The sequence below is a fragment of the Monomorium pharaonis genome, chromosome 1 (assembly GCF_013373865.1).
Source record: "Monomorium pharaonis isolate MP-MQ-018 chromosome 1, ASM1337386v2, whole genome shotgun sequence".
Classification (NCBI taxonomy): domain Eukaryota; kingdom Metazoa; phylum Arthropoda; class Insecta; order Hymenoptera; family Formicidae; genus Monomorium; species Monomorium pharaonis.
This window is the reverse complement of record NC_050467.1, coordinates 27,611,511-27,631,992: the sequence shown is the minus strand read 5'-3', so window position 1 is coordinate 27,631,992 and position 20,482 is coordinate 27,611,511. Positions and strand designations below refer to the sequence as shown.

The following is a 20,482-nucleotide window of genomic DNA, read 5'->3' as shown; positions in this document are numbered from 1 at the left end:
CGCGCGCGAAGCGCGTCAAACTACAATCACGTCCATAATCAATCTACTCCAATCATCTTTACAAATTTTATTTGTATCCTATTTATGCGTTACAAAAACTACATCTATAATAAAAGCTGTCGTCAATAATTTAGGCGATATTACACGTTTCATAAATCACGAAAAAAATATTTACCCTATTTTGGTCTGTTTTTAATTCCCCTTCCCTCCCTATCCCTCAGATGATAGATTTAAAAAAAAATTTCTTTAGAGAAATTTCAAAAAATTCTAAAAATTGAACCAAAATTTGATGTCCTAAAACGCGTTTCTCAACGTTCTGAATCAATTGGTATAGTCGTAACTTGACCGATTTTTCCAACCAAATGTAAGACTAGGGACTTTAAAAAATTTCAAAAAAATTCCAAAAATTCCAAAAATCGGTCCAAAATTTGTAGTACCAAAACGCGTTTCTTGACATCGTGAATCAACTGTTATAGTCGACAAAAGTACCATTTTTATGAAAAAAATGACTTGTGGAACTTTGAAAAATTTTTCCAAAATTCTAAGAATTTATTACAGCCAAACGGTAAGAGATAGAGTATTAGTCAAGAGGATCAAAGTTGCTCCTCTCGTCGAGTTCTATAAGGATGCAATGTCAAATCCCGGTGAAAGTAAAAAAAATTATTTTTTACAACCAAAAAGTAAGTGATAGAGGGTTGGTCAAGAGGACCAAAGTTGCTCCTCTCGTCGAGTTCTATAAGGATGCAATGTCAAATCCCGGTGAAAGTAAAAAGAATTATTTTTTACCACCAAAAAGTAAGAGATAGAGGGTTGGTCAATAGGACCAAAGTTGCTCCTCTCGTCGAGTTCTATAAGGATAAAACGTCAAACCCCGGTGGACGAAATAAAAATTTCTTTTCCAAAATTCTAAGAATTTTTTACAGCCAAACGGTAAGAGATAGAGGGTTAGTCAAAAGGACCAAAGTTGCTCCTCTCGTCGAGTTCTATAAGGAAAAAATACGAAAACTCGGTGGACGAAATAAAAAATTTTTTTTTCAAAATTCCAAGTGTTTTTACAGCCAAACGGTAAGAGATAGAGGGTTCTTCAAGAGGACCAAAGTTGCTCCTCTCGTCGAGATACATAAGAAAAAATTAACAAAAGTTCCGGTTTCCAAAAAAAAATTTCAAAAAACCTCAAAGTCACAAAATGAGTTTTGACGGACGCTAGAGCTAAATGATCGGAAAACTATCACAGGGAGGGTCTTCAGGAAGACACCAGGAATCCCAGAAAAATCCTAACTCAAAAAAAAATTCTGAAATTTCTCTTCAACCCTAACCTTGAAACCGGCCCCCAGCAGCTCACAGCACCTCGACCCGGTGGCGGCAGTGGCATCAACGTCTGGCCTTTCGGCGTCTCAGACCAAGCGTTTCGTGTCCGAACGAGTCGAGAGGAAGACCAGCGACGGGAAAAGTATAGTAAGCGTCATCCTGCAGCGTACCCCAGTACCAACGGACGACGGGGCAACCACAGGCAAGCCAACCCGACCCGAAGCTGAAGGGAAAGAGGCGTAGGACGCGCTACACCAACACGAGGTCAAACCCCGACAACTCCTTTTATTTTCTTTCTTTTTCCAAACTTGCGTTAACTATTTTATTACAAGTTTAGAGCGAGCGGTAAATCAGCGCGCGCAGATAAAGTCAAATTTCTCGACTTATTCTTAAATATGTTCTTTTAACATTCACTTATTATAAATATTCGTGTGCTCATTATTATTATATATATAACCTTAGTTGTAAGCATTCTAAGTATTCATTTCATATGTTTGTGTGTGACATCCTTCACACAATGATTTCTGTACCTTGTATGGTACTGCTAGCTTTATTAGATATTTTCTTTTTTGTAGTCATTATAATAGTCATTTGCTACCCAGCCTATTTCTAAAACTGTTTTATTTCATTCTTTGTACTAGCGTGCATGATGCTAGAAGCACAACGCATGTGCTTTAACTTTAAATTAATTAGTTTATATACACTGAGGCTCAACGCCAAATTCCTTCTATTATTTGTATTTAGTTACATTACGTTCAATTTAAGTCGTTTTATACGTTTTACAGTTCAGTTAGTTCATACAATCATTTTAAGCAAACTGCACTTTAAGTGCAATCTTTATAGTATAAACTGCACTTTAAATGCAATATTCAAAAATTCATGATAACATTAGTAAATGCATCAAACCGCACTCTGGTGCGCTATTTACGTACAACCGATACCCAGTAAGGGATTGGTACTATTTGATATTATTTTATCTTACGAAATTGTCATTTTGACATGCTTGAAGCTCAACTTTTGTGCTATGCTTATTTTCTTACAAGTCTAGTTATTTTAAGGCTTAACGCAACTTTTTTAGTTTCATACGCTTATTCGATGCATTTCCTAGTGTCGTGGCTTTAGTGAGCCACGAATAACATAAAATCCGTTAATCGATGTGAATTGCACCTTAAGTGCGATCATCGGCATATAGCTGCACTTGCAAGTGCAGTCTCCACTTGATGGTGGGGATACGCCAAGATGGAGGGGGTAACAGACGCGATGCCCACAGCGCAACGAGACCGCGCAGCCGAGCAAGCCGCGAGAAGTGGGGGCTTCAACCGAGCCTTGCGCCCAGGAAAACCGACGCCACACGCGATTGGCGGATCCCGACGGGAGGGGGTAGCGTCACTCTCCCGAGTACTTAAGCGAGCACCGAGAGCTCTTGAGAGCTTTCGCGCCCGAACTTTTACAGCGATAACACCTCGCAAGTTAGAAGACGAGCTTTCGCGCGTTAGGGCGTTGGTCGCCGAATGCGAGTAGGTGACCACCGGCGGAAGTTCCGCGATTCGAGTAATTAAAGATCGTTTCGCGTAATACGTCATTGTTACCCGAATGCGAGTAGGAGTAACAAATTGCGAAGACTATTTATTAGACTTATCCGTTAACTCGTTTGTGAAGTAAGCGACGCGGACGGGAAGTGTCTGTGATATGAAGAGAATATATAAACGATTGAATAAATTTTTATATTTTATTGTTAATTAAAACAAAGTGAACTGATTTACTTACCCATGTGTTGTGCGACGATCCTGATCCTGGGCGACGATCCTTGATGAACCTGAAATAAAAGAAAGGGACTTAAAAGGGAAAATGATACCTCTCGAGGCTGTGAACGCGGGTTAACACTATTTCGTTAGATACCCAGGTAGCATTAATATCTAATTGGTGCCTATAAGTTATCGTTGTAAGGTTGCCTTTAGGATTTTACTATAAGATAACCAATGCATTCCTTTAAATCGATATCTGTTTTATTGTTGCCTTAACGATATCTTTTTTATGATTTCTTAACGGAAAGAAAAATTGATGTCTAAAAGTCATCATGTTATTTTATCTGATAGATGACTGTTCTAAGGCATCGGAAAATTATCAATTTACTGTTATCTAAAGTTATCTGTATAAAAGTTGTCCAAAAGATATCTTTCAGCAGCGCTGTTTCTAACTTTATTGTTACAGTCATCAGTTAGATATCATATATGTGACGTCTTATTGAGATCATTAAAATGATCCAAAAAGGATATCATTTGTATGATATCTTTTTTGATAATGGAAATATGTTATCTAGAAGTTAACATTTATATTTTGGCGGGAATGCTTGAAATAGTTATCTAAATGTTATCCAATAGATGAAATTAAATGATATCTCTCAATCGCAAACACGCGCGGCTTCTCGTAAAAGTTATATATAAGTATATTAATGTATAATATATAAGTACTAATATATAAATATATATTAGTGTTACAATACACGTAAGTGTATCTTTTATTACCACATATTATTTTTATTTCTACACATATATAATATATAATCAAATATTTATAAAGTGCACTTTACTTTTTAGGTTATAATAAAATTTTGGATTATATATATAAAACGCATTTTCTTAACAAGGAAATTTAAGTGAGTAACAATTATTTTTGTTTATTATTCTTTTTCATTTATTAATTAAAATATTAAAATATACATTAATTATGGGACCCCCTCGAAAATCGTTTCTTGAAGTTTCGCGAAGACAGCAAAGGCGACGGACACGTGCTCTTTTGCAAATGGATATTAATTGTCTTGCAAATTTAGGAAATAATATTGCGCCTGATCCTATTCGTCCTTCCTGCTCTCAGCCAAGATCTCATACTCCTATTCCTAATGACATTCATTATAAAACTGATTATTTTTTTGATAATGTCGAACGGTTTGATAATACAGAAGATCTTAATAGATTGGAAGAAAAACTTACAATACATAACCCGATGAAAGTTCAATCTCAATTGTCTTGTTCTACTACTGATCTTCGAACTTTTCTTGCTCATTGGGCAATTTAACATACAGTACCTCCGTTGTAAATAATCTTCTGACAGGGTTACGAAAATTTGGTCATCCTGAACTTCCATCTGATAGCAGGACATTGCTTAATACACCAAATAGAATTGACATACAGACTTTCGCTGGAAGTACTTATGCTCACTATGGATTAGAAAGGACATTGAAAGAACAGTTGCAATATAAAAACTTGTTGCAATATATTGCTGACAAGAAAAATCCTGTGATTATTAATATTAATATTAATATCGATGGATTACCTATATCAAAAAGTTCGAAGAGTCAGTTGTGCCCCATACTAGGTAAAGTTGTCGGAACTCAGTTTGTCGAACCATTTGTTATTGGAGCGTTTCATGGAAGTGGAAAGCCTTCTTCCGCGGCTCAGTTTCTTGAACCATTTTTTATAGAGTATACGAAATTACACAATGAGGGTTTCATGTACAAAAATCAAAACTATTTCGTTCAATTAAATGCAGTTCTTGCTGACACTCCTGCACGAAATTTTATTTCATGCTTTCCCGCTCATAACAACCGTTGTGCCAAGTGTATTCAATCTGGTGAAACTGTAAATGGACGACGAATATTTCAAGAAAAAAATTCAATTTTGAGAACCAATGAAGCTTTTAGAGAAGGACTACCTATTGTATATCGGAATATTTTATCTCCTTTTGAAACCATAGGTGTTGATATGGTGAAGCTATTTCCGCTCGATTATATGCACTTGTTATGTTTAGGAACAATGAAAAAACTCATTTTAATTTGGATCCGCAATATGGGAAAATCCAGGGAAGCATTAACTAAATTTGCCGCATTTAATGATTTTTATCGTAGTTTGGCTAAATCCGTTCCAGCAGAATTTTCACGATGTCCGCGTTTTTTTGAAGAAGTCACTCATTGGAAAGCAACAGAGTTTCGATTATTGTTGTTGTATCTAGGCCCCACAGTTCTTCAGCATTTTTTAAGTAAACCTCAGATATTACATTTTAATGCTCTCAATTGTGCTGTTAGAATTCTCTGTGACTCAAGAGAATGTATCCGTAATAATAGGTATGCTCAAGATCTTATGAACTACTTCGTAGATAATATGGAACTTTTGTACGGTAAAGAAACACTAATATATAACATTCACAACTTAATTCATATTTCTGCAGACGTTCTTAATTACGGGCCTCTTGATTCTTTCAGTTGTTTTCCGTTTGAAAGTTTTCTGCAAAAAATAAAATTAATGATTAAAAGTGGCGCTCAGCCTTTATCACAAGTAATGAAAAGAATAGCAGAACGATCAATCCATCTTATACTTCCAATTAACTCGATTAAAACTGGTTACAGTTTAAACAAAAAAAAGAATAAATTAGATAATCAGTTTCCCGAAGGATACACCGATCCCCACCAAGAAATTAAATTTCAAGATTTTATATTAACTGACAAGAGTCCTAATAATTGTTGCTATCTATCGAACAAAAGTGTTATTCTTATAGAACATATATGTTATAATGATGGAATTCCTGTTATTATTGGTCGCAAATTCATCAATACTCACCCTATTGCTGATTATCCATGCGATTCTCGTAATTTAGGCATCTTTGAAGGACGTGAGCTTTCCGAATCTCAAACATGGACCATAGATCAAGTTGACAGAAAAGGCTTTATTGTTCCATATAATGATAATTCTGTATACAGGGTGTCCCAAATCTGGTGTGCAATACTTCATGGAAAAATAGACGGGATCGAGATGAACATAAAAATCCAATATAATCTTGGTTAGGTCTATCAATAATCAAGATATAAATTTTTTAATTTATGCGAATGAGAGCGCGCCTTGCGCGCCGAAGGAAGGGCTCGAGCCGCTCGAGCCATAGCACGGCCTACTGTCTCAAGCATTGGCTGCCGGCGGCGGCGGGGGGAAGAAGGAGAAGCGTGGCGTCGTCGCCGTTCCCACGTCTCGCCGCACCGCGCCTAAGCTCGCGTCGATGGCTGCTACGCATACTCGCGATTACATGACAAGATTATAAATTATTAATAAAAATATGACAAATTTAAATCGTAATAAACTTCTGTAAATAAGAAAGTCAAAAGAGAGAAAGCGATGGAAACGTATGAATCCTGCAAATAATATAATATTTGCTGCATCAAATTCTCTTATCGTTTTTTATGGAATATTCAATTAACGAAGATTTATCACGATTGATTCTTTATACATTCTCCTTTCATAACCATCTTATTAGAAAATTACAAAATGCACGAAATACTATCCTTAATATACACTCTTTGTAAAATAACACGATAGAAAAATATTCACGTTTGATCTAAGGACTTCAGGATAAATTATTCGATGCGACTTCTACGGTAATTATAGGTAATCAGAGATCAATGTTATGTCAAGTATCGTTAGTATGGTTAACAACAAAGGATTTTCTCTTGTATATGATAGAGAACTTCGAGTTTCTTCTATCGTTAATACATTATAAGTCACTGAAAATCTGTCGTAATTAATAATGCAATTAAAGGTAGAAGAAACTGTAAGTTTTCTATGGTTATAAAAGAAAATCGTTCGTTGTATTAACAATACATGATATTAAACATTAATTTTTAAGCATAATTATCGTAGCATCGCGCCTAAGCTATCGTGAAATCGTTACATCAAGAGGGAATATTTTTCAGTGTTATTACAAAGAGTGTAACATACTATGGATAAGTATTTCGCGCATTTTAGTATGACACCTCTCTCTCTCTCTCTCTCTCTCTCTCTCTCTCTCTCTCTCTCTCTCTCTCTCTCTCTCTCTCTCTCTCTCTCTCTCTCTCTCTCTCTCTCTCTTTCTCCCTCTTTTTTCCTCTTTCCCTCTCAAGCACTACGTAGTACACAAATACAATAAATATTACCACGTTTAACAACATTAGTTTGTACTATTCTACTTTCATTATGTGTAATTAAATAAAGCAGAACGTTGCTACAATTTTTATATTAAAAAGACAAAGATAAAAAGATGTATTTCGCGAAGTTAGCAGAATATCTTTCCCTCTAAAGTATTTACAGAAACACGATAAATGTCATTTTCAACAACAGTTCCAATCAATATTATTAGAGTTTCATTAAATGTCATATAAAATTTTTTTAACAAGATTACTATTTTTTAACATTTTTAACATTAAACACGATACGACACTCAGAAAGAAAGTATCGTGCTGATTATTTATCGCAGTTTTAGTGATAATTTTTGATAATTTTTTTTTCGATCGTGTGTAATACTAAAAATATAAAGAAATGATAATTGTTAAAATTTTATTCAATTTACACACATAATGAAAGTAGAATAGTACAAACTAATGTTGTTAAACGTGGTAATATTTATTGTATTTGTGTACTACGTAGTGCTTGTGAGGGAAAGAGAGAGAAAGAGAGAGACAGAGAGAGAGAGAGAGAGAGAGAGAGAGAGAGAGAGAGGTGTCATACTAAAATGCGCGAAATACTTATCCATAGTATGTTACACTCTTTGTAATAACACTGAAAAATATTCCCTCTTGATGTAACGATTTCACGATAGCTTAGGCGCGATGCTACGATAATTATGCTTAAAAATTAATGTTTAATATCATGTATTGTTAATACAACGAACGATTTTCTTTTATAACCATAGAAAACTTACAGTTTCTTCTACCTTTAATTGCATTATTAATTACGACAGATTTTCAGTGACTTATAATGTATTAACGATAGAAGAAACTCGAAGTTCTCTATCATATACAAGAGAAAATCCTTTGTTGTTAACCATACTAACGATACTTGACATAACATTGATCTCTGATTACCTATAATTACCGTAGAAGTCGCATCGAATAATTTATCCTGAAGTCCTTAGATCAAACGTGAATATTTTTCTATCGTGTTATTTTACAAAGAGTGTATATTAAGGATAGTATTTCGTGCATTTTGTAATTTTCTAATAAGATGGTTATGAAAGGAGAATGTATAAAGAATCAATCGTGATAAATCTTCGTTAATTGAATATTCCATAAAAAACGATAAGAGAATTTGATGCAGCAAATATTATATTATTTGCAGGATTCATACGTTTCCATCGCTTTCTCTCTTTTGACTTTCTTATTTACAGAAGTTTATTACGATTTAAATTTGTCATATTTTTATTAATAATTTATAATCTTGTCATGTAATCGCGAGTATGTGTAGCAGCCATCGACGCGAGCTTAGGCGCGGTGCGGCGAGACGTGGGAACGGCGACGACGCCACGCTTCTCCTTCTTCCCCCCGCCGCCGCCGGCAGCCAATGCTTGAGACAGTAGGCCGTGCTATGGCTCGAGCGGCTCGAGCCCTTCCTTCGGCGCGCAAGGCGCGCTCTCATTCGCATAAATTAAAAAATTTATATCTTGATTATTGATAGACCTAACCAAGATTATATTGGATTTTTATGTTCATCTCGATCCCGTCTATCTTTCCATGAAGTATTGCACACCAGATTTGGGACACCCTGTATATTTTCCCTCTAATTCACAGTGACACATAAATAAACGTTACATATATATATTTTCCTGTTTTTTATTATTATCACTTTTTAGCTCATCAAATTTGGTACAGGGTGCTGTCCCATGGTCTTGGAAAACGGAATCGGAATGAGCGGATTACCAATCACGGGACCGTTTTGACGGAATTAGTAAAAGGGTTCTATCAGAACGATCCCGTGATTGGTGGTCCGCTCGTTCCGATTCCGTTTTCCGAGGCCTATGGAACAGCACCCTTATACCGGCACAAAAATTGAGTTTAGTGTAGTAATGGAACTGTTGTAAAATTCTCCAACATAATTGTGGTTTTTACCCTTAGTTCCTTTCAAATTTAAATGTATAAGGCCGGATCTACAATAGGTGTAGCAAGCCTTAAGCCATAAGGAATTAACCAATTACATTCGATTATTCTTTTCACATTTAATTATAATTGGTCAGTTTCTTATGGCATAAGGCTTACTACACTTATTGTAGATCCGGCCTTAATCTTCCGCCGATTTATCCCTACTACTACTCTCACTAGTCTCACTATCATCACTACCGGCGTGCTGTGTTCCTTCTTTTATCCCTGCTATCGATTCTTATTTGATATATCTTATCCAATCTTATTTGGCCGATATCTCGGCCAAATCCACGCCAAATTGTGCAAAATCACAGTGAGGCTTCGACTAATTTTTATCAGTAAGTTAGAGTATTTAAACTCCAGTTTATTTTCCAACAACTTAACATGTGTATTATACGTATTTCACATGTCATTCCACAGGTTAGAAATCTATAGATGAAATATATGAACCGATTGATTTTATTATTTGTTGTTATATTTGGTTTTATATTATTCTATATATTTGGTTTTATATTATTTTATATATTGGTTTTATATTATTTTATATACTTCGTATTGATATTTGGTTTTATGGTCTAATAAGTTTTGTGATTATCTTGTTTCTTTGTATTACATATATTTGATTTTTGTCCTTCACAGGAGTCAGATTTTGGTTCGCATGAATGGTTATAATCATTTTATAGCAGTGTTCTATTTTAATACTAATAAAGTTTAATGTGGTTAAATTAGGTTAAATTATCTTGTATTTTTTTGTTGCGTTTAATTTTTGTCTTTTGCAGATTTTGGTTCACATGGATAACTATTTTTGGGGCATACAATGCCAAACAACAGTCAATAAGAATCATTTTCACATAAGGAATAATAGGAATAATTTTCCTATGTTATTTCTTGTTCTTATTTCTGTTGTTTGACATTGTATGATGTCTCTTATGTGTAGAATGGCAGCTGTTCATTCTTATAATGCGGAAAAGAACCGCAAACTAAAAAGATCAAATCCAACGAATATATCAGAAATGAGTAAGTTTATATTTGTCGATTGGAATAATTATACAGTATACGTATATTTTTTATTATAATTATATAGTATATTTTATATTATTTTTTATATTTCGTAGGTAATCCGAAGATTATGTATCTTCCGCCCAACAATTTTATAGGTATATATAGATTATGTATCAAATATGAAGAAAATTTATATTTAAATAGTGTAAAAAAACTGCTATAAATTATATTTTGTTACAGAGAATAATATTATAAAAAGACTAGAAAATGAAGAGCAAGGTAAAATTAGCATTAATGAATTATCTCAACATATTTGAAATATTATATGGAATACATCTAACTCAAAGATATCTTATTTTACAGACGAATATGTACATGAAGAATATCTAATCGAGGATGAACAATTAAATAATGTAGATGAGGATGTTGAAAACGAAATTAATCATGAAGATAAACAAGTGCACAACAATGCAGTATGTTGTAGTAAGTATACATTTTTTAACATCTATACTTATATTATCTGTTATTATCTGATTATTTTATTATTTTTCTTTCCAGATAATTGTAGAGAAGAACGAAAACGTTATGAATATTTGATTATGCGAAAAGTAAATGAGTTAATAGAAATTGTACGAGCAAATACTAATCCTATGGAGCAAAGAAATCGTAATTATTCACTTCTGCCCCCGATGCCATTCAGTATAGACGCACTACAACATTTTGATCATGATTTGAATGAGAGTGAGGAAATGCGAAATCAATTTGTACGTACAAGAATATTTTGAATGAGAATATTTGACATGCTGATTAATTATTCAATAATGCAAAAATTTAATTTAATTATTTCCAGATGCAAAAAATTCAAGAAATTGGTGGGAAGACTGTTCAAAAAGTAATCAAATATGCCATGGAAACAGTTATGACGGATAATTTAACTTAAACTGTAGTTTGGACTCTCGGAGCTGAAAACGTTCCAAAAATTTCAAAATTTAGATTTCCATACCTTATAATTAGTACGTAAAAAACCTTTAGTTAAGTAAAATCCTAGACATTGTGACGGCAATGCAGAACAAATGTAACGGAAATTGATTTCTTGAACTACAGATGTTAAATTTGTTTAATTATGAATATAGCGAATGTTGATCGAAATAAATATTTTACACGTTAGTTTACAATTTGCATTACATCTGTTCCACATTGGCATCACAATATTCAAATTGACACATATTCTGCCAGTCAATTTTAGAATGGAAAATTGGCATTTCTCTTCTATACAATATTCGGAAATTTTATCCAGGTGTTTTCGAATGTCGTTCTGTCTTTGTTAACTACTTAAAGTTATATAGAGTTATATAAAGACATTTGAATGAATTTAGATGAAGTTTCCGAATAAAAACACAGCTCTATCATATTTCGTGATATTGTATTGATAATATCCGTTTACTTTTTCTATTTTTTTAGATGTTGTACGTAACATATTTCCGGAAACAAAAATAAAAGCACTTGAAGCTCGAATTGCCGACTGGCTTCGCCGTGGGGGCGATCGAATAAAAGCAATCAGAGTAGCTGAAAATAAACGACGTGAACAACGTGAGCAACTATAAGTCTGTGAAAAAGACTGACAAAATATTGAATTTTATGTTTAATATTAAATTTTATGATAAAATTTTATGATAAATTTTAAGACAAAATGTTGAATTTTGTGATATTTAATATTAACATGGATGTTTTTTTTATAAATAAATAATATTTTGATTTTCTTAAATCTGATGTCTAAATATGAATTGAGCAGATAATGAAAGTTTATTATCTGAAATACGGATTAGTTAATTGTTAACTATTAATAATTTTAATTAATAATCAAGTTTAGTTGATTAGTAATTAAAATTGTTAGTAGTTATTGCAATAAACTAATCCGTATTTCAAATAAAAAACTGATCGTTGCTTATACCTATTTTATATAACCTGTAAATAATTAAGATATCTTTTGGATATTATAAATTGATACCATTTAGATAACCTTTACAAACTTTCTTAATGACTATAAGGTATCTGTTAGATGACCAGTGTATTTGTTAATTTTATGACTTTAAATGGATATATTTTGGTTATAGCAACTCGATAACTTTATGTTTACATATTGGCAATTGATAAAGGTTTACCATATGCTGGCAATTTGATAACCATTATAAGTTTTCCCATAGTTAGCATACAGACATAAATAAGTCATCATCCAAGCGAAAATAAGTGATACTATTTGTAATGCAAAAAGGTATCTTTTTAGCCAGTAAAAAAGTCATCCGAATCTTTTTTTGGTTAACTTTTTCATATCTTTTTGATAACATATTGCTACCTGGGTACTTACCTGAGGCCGTTCCTGGAAGGAGAGCCGTTCCTGATCCGTCCTGGGAGAAGCAGCAGCACCTGAAAAATAAAAGATACAATTAGTTCTAAATATTAAGTGCAGATCCTGAGTGTGCGTGAGCACGAGTGTTATTGGATTACGTTCGAGTTTGTATCCAGCCGTGACGTCGGGAATCCGTACGAGAGCTCGAGGCCGTTACAGTCACCACAAGGTCATCGAGGCAACCTTGCTTCTGGTAAAGGTGAAAGAAGCTGGCCGTGTAGGGGACCTGTTAAAAGAGCGACAAAAGGTTTGTGAGTTTCCAATTATCCGAAAGTTCCAATTCCGTGTATCAAATCTCCGGTCACAACCTAACCTTAAAACCGGCCCCCAGCAGCTCGCAGCACCCCGACCCGGTGGCGGCAGTAGCATCAACGTCTGGCCTTTCGGCGTCTTAGACCAAGCTGTTCGTGTCCGAACGAGTCGAGAGGAAGACCAGCGACGGGAAAAGTATAGTAAGCGTCATCCTGCAGCGTACCCCAGTACCAACGGACGACGGGGCAACCACAGGCAAGCCAACCCGACCCGTAGCTGAAGGGAAAGAGGCGTAGGACACGCTATATCAACACGAGGTCAAACCCCGACAATTCCTTTTATTTTCCAAACTTGCGTTAATTATTTTATTACAAGTTTAGAGCGAGCGGTAAATCAGCGCGCGCAGATAAAGTCATATTTCTCGACTTATTTTAAATATGTTCTTTTAACATTCACTTATTATAAATATTCGTGTGCTCATTATTATTATATATATATAACCTTAGTTGTAAGCATTCTAAGTATTCATTTCATATGTTTGTGTGTGACATCCTTCACACAATGATTTCTGTACCTTGTATGGTACTGCTAGCTTTATTAGCTATTTTCTTTTTTGTAGTCATTATAATAGTCATTTGCTACCCAGCCTATTTCTAAAACTGTTTTATTTCATTCTTTGTACTAGCGTGCATGATGCTAGAAGCGCAACGCATATGCTTTAACTTTAAGTTAATTAGTTTAAATACACTGAGGCTCAACGCCAAACTCCTTCTATTATTTGTATTTAGTTACATTACGTTCAATTTAAGTCGTTTTATACGTTTTACAGTTCAGTTAGTTCATACAATCATTTTAAGCAAACTGCACTTTAAGTGCAATCTTTATAGTATAAACTGCACTTTAAGTGCAATATTCAAAAATTCATGATAACATTGGTAAATGCATCAAACCGCACTCTGGTGCGCTATTTATGTACAACCGATACCCAATAAGGAATTGGTACTATTTGATATTATTTTATCTTACGAAATTGTCATTTTGACATGTTCGAAGCTCAACTTTTGTGCTATGCTTATTTTCTTACAAGTCTAATTATTTTGAGGCTTAACGCAACTCTTTTAGTTTTATACGCTTATTCGATGCATTTCCTAGTGTCTTGGCTTTAGTGAGCCACGAATAACATAAAATCCGTTAATCGATGTGAATTGCACCTTAAGTGCGATCATCGGCATATAGCTGCACTTGCAAGTGCAGTCTCCACTTGATGGTGGGGATACGCCGAAATGGAGGGGGCAACAGACGCGATGCCCACAGCGCAACGAGACCGCGCAGCCGAGCAAGCCGCGAGAAGTGGGGGCTTCAACCAACCTTGCGCCCCGAAAAACCGACGCCACGCGGGATTGGCGGATCCCGACGGAAGGAGGTAGCGTCACTCTCCCGAGTACTTAAGCGAGCACCGAGAGCTCTCGAGAGCTTTCGCGCCCGATCTTTTACCACGACAACACTTCGGAAGTAGAAGACGAGTTTTCGCGCCCGAACTTTTACAGCAATAACACCTCGCAAGTTAGAAGACGAGCTTCGCGCGTAAGGGCGTTGGTCGCCGAATGCGAGTAGGTGACCACCGGCGGAAGTTCCGCGATTCGAGTAATTAAAGATCGTTTTGCGTAATACGTCATTGTTATCCGAATGCGAGTAGGAGTAACAAATTGCGAAGACTCTTCATTAGTCTTATTCGTTAACTCGTTTGTGAAGTAAGCGACGCGGACGGGAAGTGTCTGTGATATGAAGAGAATATATAAACGATCGAATAAATTTTTATATTTTATTGTTAATTAAAACAAAGTGAACTGATTTACTTACCCATGTGTTGTGCGACGATCCTGATCCTGGGAGACGATCCTTGATGAACCTGAAATAAAAAAAAGGGACTTAAAAGGGAAAATAATACCTCTCGAGGCTGTGAACGCGGGTTAACACTATTTCGTTAGATACTTGCCTGAGGCCGTTCCTGGAAGGAGAGCCGTTCCTGATCCGTCCTGGGAGAAGCAGCTGCACCTGAAAAATAAAAGATACAATTAGTTCTAAATATTAAGTGCAGATCCTGAGTGTGCGTGAGCACGAGTGTCATTGGATTACGTTTGAGTTTGTATCCAGCCGTGACGTCGGGAATCCGTACGAGAGCTCGAGGCCGTTGCAGTCACCACAAGGTCATCGAGGCAACCTTGCTTCTGGTAAAAGAAGCTGGCGACCGTGTAGGGGACCTGTTAAAAGAGCGACAAAAGGTTTGTGAGTTTCAAATTATCCGAAAGTTCTAATTCCGTGTATCAAATCTCCGGTCACAACCTAACCTTGAAACCGGCCCCCAGAAGCTCCCAGCACCCCGACCCGGCGGCGGCAGTGGCATCGACATCTGGCCTTTCTGCGACGCAGCCTAAGGTTTTCGTAGCTGAAAGGGTCGAGAGGAAAACGAGCGACGGAAAAAACATCGTAAGCGTCATCCTGCAGCGTACTCCCGTACCGGCGGACGACGGGGCTACCCCTGGCAAGCCAACCCGACCCGAGGACAGCAGGGAAGCGGCGTAGGACGCGTTTACATCTACGAGGTCAAACCCTGAAAGATTTTCTTATTTTTTAGTTTATTTTCTAAACTTTTGTTAAATAATTTTATTTCGAGTTACCAGCGAGCGGAAAACCAGCGCGAGCGCATAGGGTCAAATTCGCGACCTATTTTTAATCATTACTTAACTTTTCTTATTACATAAATATATATATTCGTGTGCTTAATTTTACTTATAATCTTAGTTTCTAAGTTTTCTAAGTCCTTTTTTCATATGTTCGTGTGTGACATTTTTTATACAATGATATCAGTACCTTGCATGGTACTACTAGCTCTATTAGCTATTTTCTTTTTCACAGTAATTATAATAATCATTTGCTACCCAGCATACTTCTAAAACAGTCTAATAGTTATTTTCTGTACTGGCAAGCGTGTTGCCAGAAGCACAATGCATGTGCTCTATTTTAAGTTAATTAATCTAAATACACTTAGGCTCAACGCCAAATTCTTTCTATTGTTTATATTTAATCACATTACGTGTGATTCAAGTCATTTTATAAGTTTTTTTAGTTCTTTTGCAAGTTTAAGTAAACTGCACCTTAAGTGCAATCTTTGTAGTATAAAAACTGCACTTTAAGTGCAATATTTAAAATTTTACAGAAACATTAGCAAATGCATCGAATCGCACTCTGGTGCATATTTCACGTAAAACCGACACCCACTGAGGGTTTGGTACTATTTGATATTTTCTATTTTTCGAAATTGTCATTCGGACATGCTCGAAGCACAACTTTTGTGCTATGCTTATTTTCTTACAAATCTAATTATTTTCTGGCTTAATGCCACCTTTTTAGTTTCATACGCTTATTCGATGCATTTCCTAGTGTCGTGGCTTTAGTGAGCCACGTATAACATGAAATCGGTTAGTCGGTGTGAATTACACTTTAAGTGCGATCGACGGCAGACAGCTGCGCTTACAAGTGCAGTCTTCACTCGATGGTGGGGATACGCCGTGATGGAAGGGACAACAGACGCGTTGCCCCACGGCGCAACGACGCCGCGCAGCCGTGCCAGCCACAGGGAGTGGGGGCTTCTACCAAGCCTTGCGCCCGGTAACACCGACGCTACGCGGGATTGGCGGATCCCGTCGGGAGGGGGTAGCGTCTCTCTCCCGGTACATAAGCAAGCAGCGAGAGCTCTCGAGAGCTTTCGCGCCGGAACCTTAACAGCGATAACATCTCGCAAGAGTGAAAGACGAGCTTTCGCGCCGGAACCTTGATAACGCTAACATCTCGTAAAGTAAAGAAGGAGCTTTCGCGCCGGAACCTTTACAGAGTTAACATCTCGACAGTGCGAAGTCGAGTTTTCGCGCCCGATCTTTGTGAGCGTTAGGGCGTTGGTCGCCGAATGCCAGTAGGTGACTACCGGCGGAAGTTCCGCGATTCGTATAATTAAAAAACGTTTCGCGTAAAAAATTATAGTCACCCGAATGCGAGTAGGTGTGACAAATAGCAGACTATTCGATAGTCTTATTCGTTCACTCGATTGTGAATTAAGCGACGCGGACGGGAAGTGTCTGTGATAAAGGAGAACATACATATTTTCTTGAATAAATTTTTATTGTTATTGTTAACAAAACAAAGAGAACTGATTACTTACCTAAGTGTTGTGCGACGATCCTGTTCCTGGGCGATGATCCCTGATGATCCTGAAATAAAAGATAGTTACTTACCTGAGGCCGTTCCTGGAAGGAGAGCCGTTCCTGATCCATCCTGGGAGAAGCAGCAGCACCTGAAAAATAAAAAGAGATAATTAGTTCTTAATAATAAGTGTGGATTCCGCGTGTGCGTGAGCACGAGTGAAATTGGATTACGCTCGAGTCAGTATCCAGCCGAGACGTTGGGAATCCGTACGAGAGCTCGAGGCCGTTGCAGTCATCACAAGGTCATCGAGACAACCTTGCTTCTGGTGAAGGTTAAAGAAGCTGGCGACCGTGTAGGGGACCTGTTAACAGAGCGATAAAAGGTTTGTGAGTTTCCAAATTATCCGAAAGTTCTAATTCCGTGTATCAAATCTCCGGTCACAACCTAACCTTGCAACCGACTCCCAGACGTTCCCCTCAGCCGGTGGCATCAACATCGAAACAGCAGCAGCGGAGTGGCGAAATATCATTTTACGAAGCTGCGAGAACTGAGAGGAAGCACCTTCAGGGTAAGGAGGTACTTAGCGTGACGTTGAGACGAGCGGAGGTGATCGCCGACGCGAAGAAGCAATAGAGTCGCGTTAATCTTAATAAATGCGCGAGATTTAGTAGCGAGCGCAAAAAGATATCTTATATTATTTTTAATAGGCTAGCGTTAATTTTAGTTAGTTTATGTCAAAGCGACAATGTTTTTTATTTTTCGTTTACCAAAGAGGTACAAGTCATTATTCGATAGCTAGCGATAAAGTGAACGCGCGAATAGCGTATGAATATGTTTTCCTTATACAAGTTCATATATATACATATATATATATCTTTAAATTTTATAACTTTATTAATCTTTTATTATCCAGTAAAATACGTTTAAATTCCCTTTTTATTAGTTTAATGCATGTTGGTAAAACGAAAACGGCATGTGTAAAGTCGAGAAAAATCTTGTCTTATTTTTAATAAATGACTTTGTAATTTTTATGTTATCTTTAAACGTTACATTCCTTGTAACATACGCCTGGTGCATGTACGTCACCGTAACTTGATATTATTTGTCGTTTTATCAGTTTTAAGAACATTGATAAGTATTGGTCAGGGTGGCACTTTATTTGTCAAACCTGCACTTTTAAGTGCAACCCGTAGAAACATTACGGGGAGCAAAGTACAGCGTAAAGCGCAACCTGAGCTGCACTCTGAAGCAATAACGAGCTATCCTGTGATTGGTCGACCAGCCTGGAGAGGGGATGACCACAGCCATCCTGCGAAGCGGCAGTGCCATCGTACGGGGATTGGACGTACGATACCTGGAGGGGGTAAACACACTCTCCCGACGTCGCAGACGCACGGGGATTGGAGGAAGCGCGCAGAGTGAGGGAAGGCACCAACCCGGGTATAAAAAACGATGCGAGGAGCTCACGAGAGCTTTTCGCGCCACGAATTTCGTCGAGTAAAAACCTCACGACATTAAAAGTGAGAGCGACGCGTAGTGTTTCTAGAAGTTACGCCGAATGCGAGTAGGCGTGCGTGAGCGCGATAGTTCCGCGGGATTGCTCGAAGTGCATACCGTGTTTAGTTTACGAACTGGGCCGAATGCGAGTAAGCCCAAGATTTTTTGTTTATTAATTGCAATCCGTTTACCTGATTGTGATGAGGCGTCGCGTACGAGACATGTGAAGATTTATTTTGACACACGACATTCCGAAACGAATGTGAAGAAACGACGCGTCCGGGAAGTGATTGTGAAACGTGCAAATCTGCAAAACATGAATAAATTGTTTTTTTTATTGTTTGTTTAATAATCAAACGTCTAATTAACTTACCTTGCGTGCGTGAAAATCCGATCCTTGTCCTGGTGGCTGATCCTGGGAAAACCTGAAAAGAGAAAAAATCCTAATTACAACCGGGGCGCAAAGCAGACACCTAACCTAAAAAATACTTACCTGGAGACGTTCCTGGGGGATGACGGCGATCCTGGAGAGACCCGACGGGCGGCGGCAGCACCTGAAAATATAAGTTAAAAATTAATAAAGTGAATATCACATTGCGTGGTCAGTCGAATGAGTACAGCTGGATTAAATAAGTGACTTAGCATTAAGCGAGAGAAGTTCACATCCACGTTGCGACGATTCCTGACACGGCGGCGGTGTTCGACGGTGCAGTGGCGATACCGGAACACCTGATCCTTGCTCCTGGGCTGGATAAAGGAGCTGGTGACTGTGATTTTAGGCAGAAAAGGTACGTGAGTTTCAATAGTCAGTGAATAACCAATTCTTGTTAATCGCTTCACCGGTCACAACCTAACCTTGCAGCCGCCAGCTGTAGCCGACGCTGCACCGATCCGGGATCTCCGTATCCAAGTAGCGAGGATGGAGGACGCACCGAGGCCGACGCCGACACCGAGTCCGACACCCGACGCTGATACACCGATGCCAACGGCGAGTCAGGGACCGACAATCGAGCCGATGGACGACACCGATCCCGCCGACTCAGCCGACAGGTCAAAACAATGGAGGGGACGAGGGGGACTCCAGCGTTCCCCCAGTTTCGCATTACATCACACTGTGACGAGTTTGCGACGTGTTGCGTGTTTTCGCTTTGTCATACGCCATTTTGAAAAAAATTATTGCGCAAAATTTTACTAAATCAATTTTTAAAGTAAACATTTGAAGCTTTAATTTCATTTTTTAGAAACCTTTCTATCTTTATTACTTGCGTAGTTATCGTCATTGGAAGTTTAGTGATTTTTTGACAAATTTTAGGTGTACCGCTTTTTTTTCGAGTGAGTGTATATTACATATTATTTGTCACGTTCCGAAAAACGTCACTAGTAAACTCCTGTACTCTTCCTAGACAGAGACAGACATAGCCGAGGACCGCGAGCGGCTTAAGACCCATGAGGATCAGGCAGCCGGCGTTTTGACAAATTGAGGTTAGGTTGCCCATGGTCATACATACGCGACACGATAATCATGTACGCGAGACGCATTAATCGCGAGATAACGCTCGAGATTCCCCAGACAGTAGTCCTCTACTTTAATATCCGATGGTGGAATGTAATTTACCACCTGTTTATGACAATAACAATATCGGAAGGACCGGAGGGAATCGCGACCGTTCTCTGGCAAATTTACGACGCTACGACAACCGGAACGTTTTACGTAACCAACGCATAATTCTGCGTTAATCAGTATTTTATATTAATTATTAAGTGACGCTTAAGGCGCGTTCACTTCGTAAGTGACACAGGTCCTTGATTTTGTATAACGCGCATATCGCTTGACGCGAGCGCATGTTCTTTTATTATTTTATGTCGTTTGATGCCAATTTAGGCAA

At 37.5% G+C, this 20,482-nt stretch overlaps 2 protein-coding genes and 1 long non-coding RNA gene across 5 annotated transcripts; 1 reads left to right on the top strand and 2 right to left on the bottom strand.

Moving 5' to 3' along the window:
* Window positions 1–1,873: 1,873 nt before the first annotated feature.
* LOC118646639 lies at window positions 1,874–13,522 on the bottom strand. The gene is made up of 5 exons (XM_036290008.1): window positions 13,474–13,522; window positions 12,961–13,037; window positions 12,746–12,873; window positions 12,606–12,664; window positions 1,874–3,124 (listed from the first exon to the last, which is right to left on the bottom strand). The coding sequence occupies exons 1-5, from the start codon at window positions 13,520–13,522 to the stop codon at window positions 3,072–3,074; spliced, it is 366 nt and encodes a 121-aa protein (XP_036145901.1). The 3' UTR covers window positions 1,874–3,071.
* LOC105827824 lies at window positions 3,979–6,058 on the bottom strand. The gene is made up of 4 exons (XR_004963922.1): window positions 5,922–6,058; window positions 5,020–5,588; window positions 4,642–4,944; window positions 3,979–4,525 (listed from the first exon to the last, which is right to left on the bottom strand). It is a non-coding gene; the product is annotated as an uncharacterized LOC105827824 (long non-coding RNA).
* On the top strand, window positions 9,423–19,082 carry LOC105828572. 3 transcript variants are annotated; one of them, XR_003626816.2, is made up of 7 exons: window positions 9,423–9,576; window positions 10,018–10,255; window positions 10,354–10,395; window positions 10,481–10,519; window positions 10,604–11,004; window positions 11,091–11,253; window positions 11,702–19,082. XR_003626816.2 is itself a non-coding variant. In XM_028194695.2 (7 exons), the coding sequence occupies exons 2-7, from the start codon at window positions 10,156–10,158 to the stop codon at window positions 11,178–11,180; spliced, it is 597 nt and encodes a 198-aa protein (XP_028050496.2). In that variant the 5' UTR covers window positions 9,423–9,576; window positions 10,018–10,155; the 3' UTR covers window positions 11,181–19,082. The 3 variants fall into 3 exon arrangements, 2 of the variants coding, with proteins under 2 accessions (XP_028050496.2, XP_028050495.2); XM_028194695.2 differs by having other exon boundaries at window positions 10,604–10,723; window positions 10,799–11,004; window positions 11,091–19,082; XM_028194694.2 differs by having other exon boundaries at window positions 11,091–19,082.
* The last annotated feature ends 1,400 nt before the right edge of the window (window positions 19,083–20,482 follow it).

Excerpts from the sequence above, each read along its gene's own strand:
- LOC105828572 (XM_028194694.2), top strand. The coding sequence starts at position 10,156 with ATGATGTCTCTTATGTGTAGAATGGCAGCTGTTCATTCTTATAATGCG. Across the intron at positions 10,520-10,603 it reads ACTAGAAAATGAAGAGCAAG|ACGAATATGTACATGAAGAA; the intron begins GTAAAATTAGCA and ends CTTATTTTACAG. Across the intron at positions 11,005-11,090 it reads AGGAAATGCGAAATCAATTT|ATGCAAAAAATTCAAGAAAT; the intron begins GTACGTACAAGA and ends AATTATTTCCAG.
- LOC118646639 (XM_036290008.1), bottom strand. The coding sequence starts at position 13,522 with ATGACTACAAAAAAGAAAATAGCTAATAAAGCTAGCAGTACCATACAA. Across the intron at positions 13,038-13,473 it reads AGCTAGCAGTACCATACAAG|ACGCCGAAAGGCCAGACGTT; the intron begins GTACAGAAATCA and ends GCTTGGTCTAAG. Across the intron at positions 3,125-12,605 it reads CCTTCCAGGAACGGCCTCAG|GTTCATCAAGGATCGTCGCC; the intron begins GTAAGTACCCAG and ends CTTTTATTTCAG.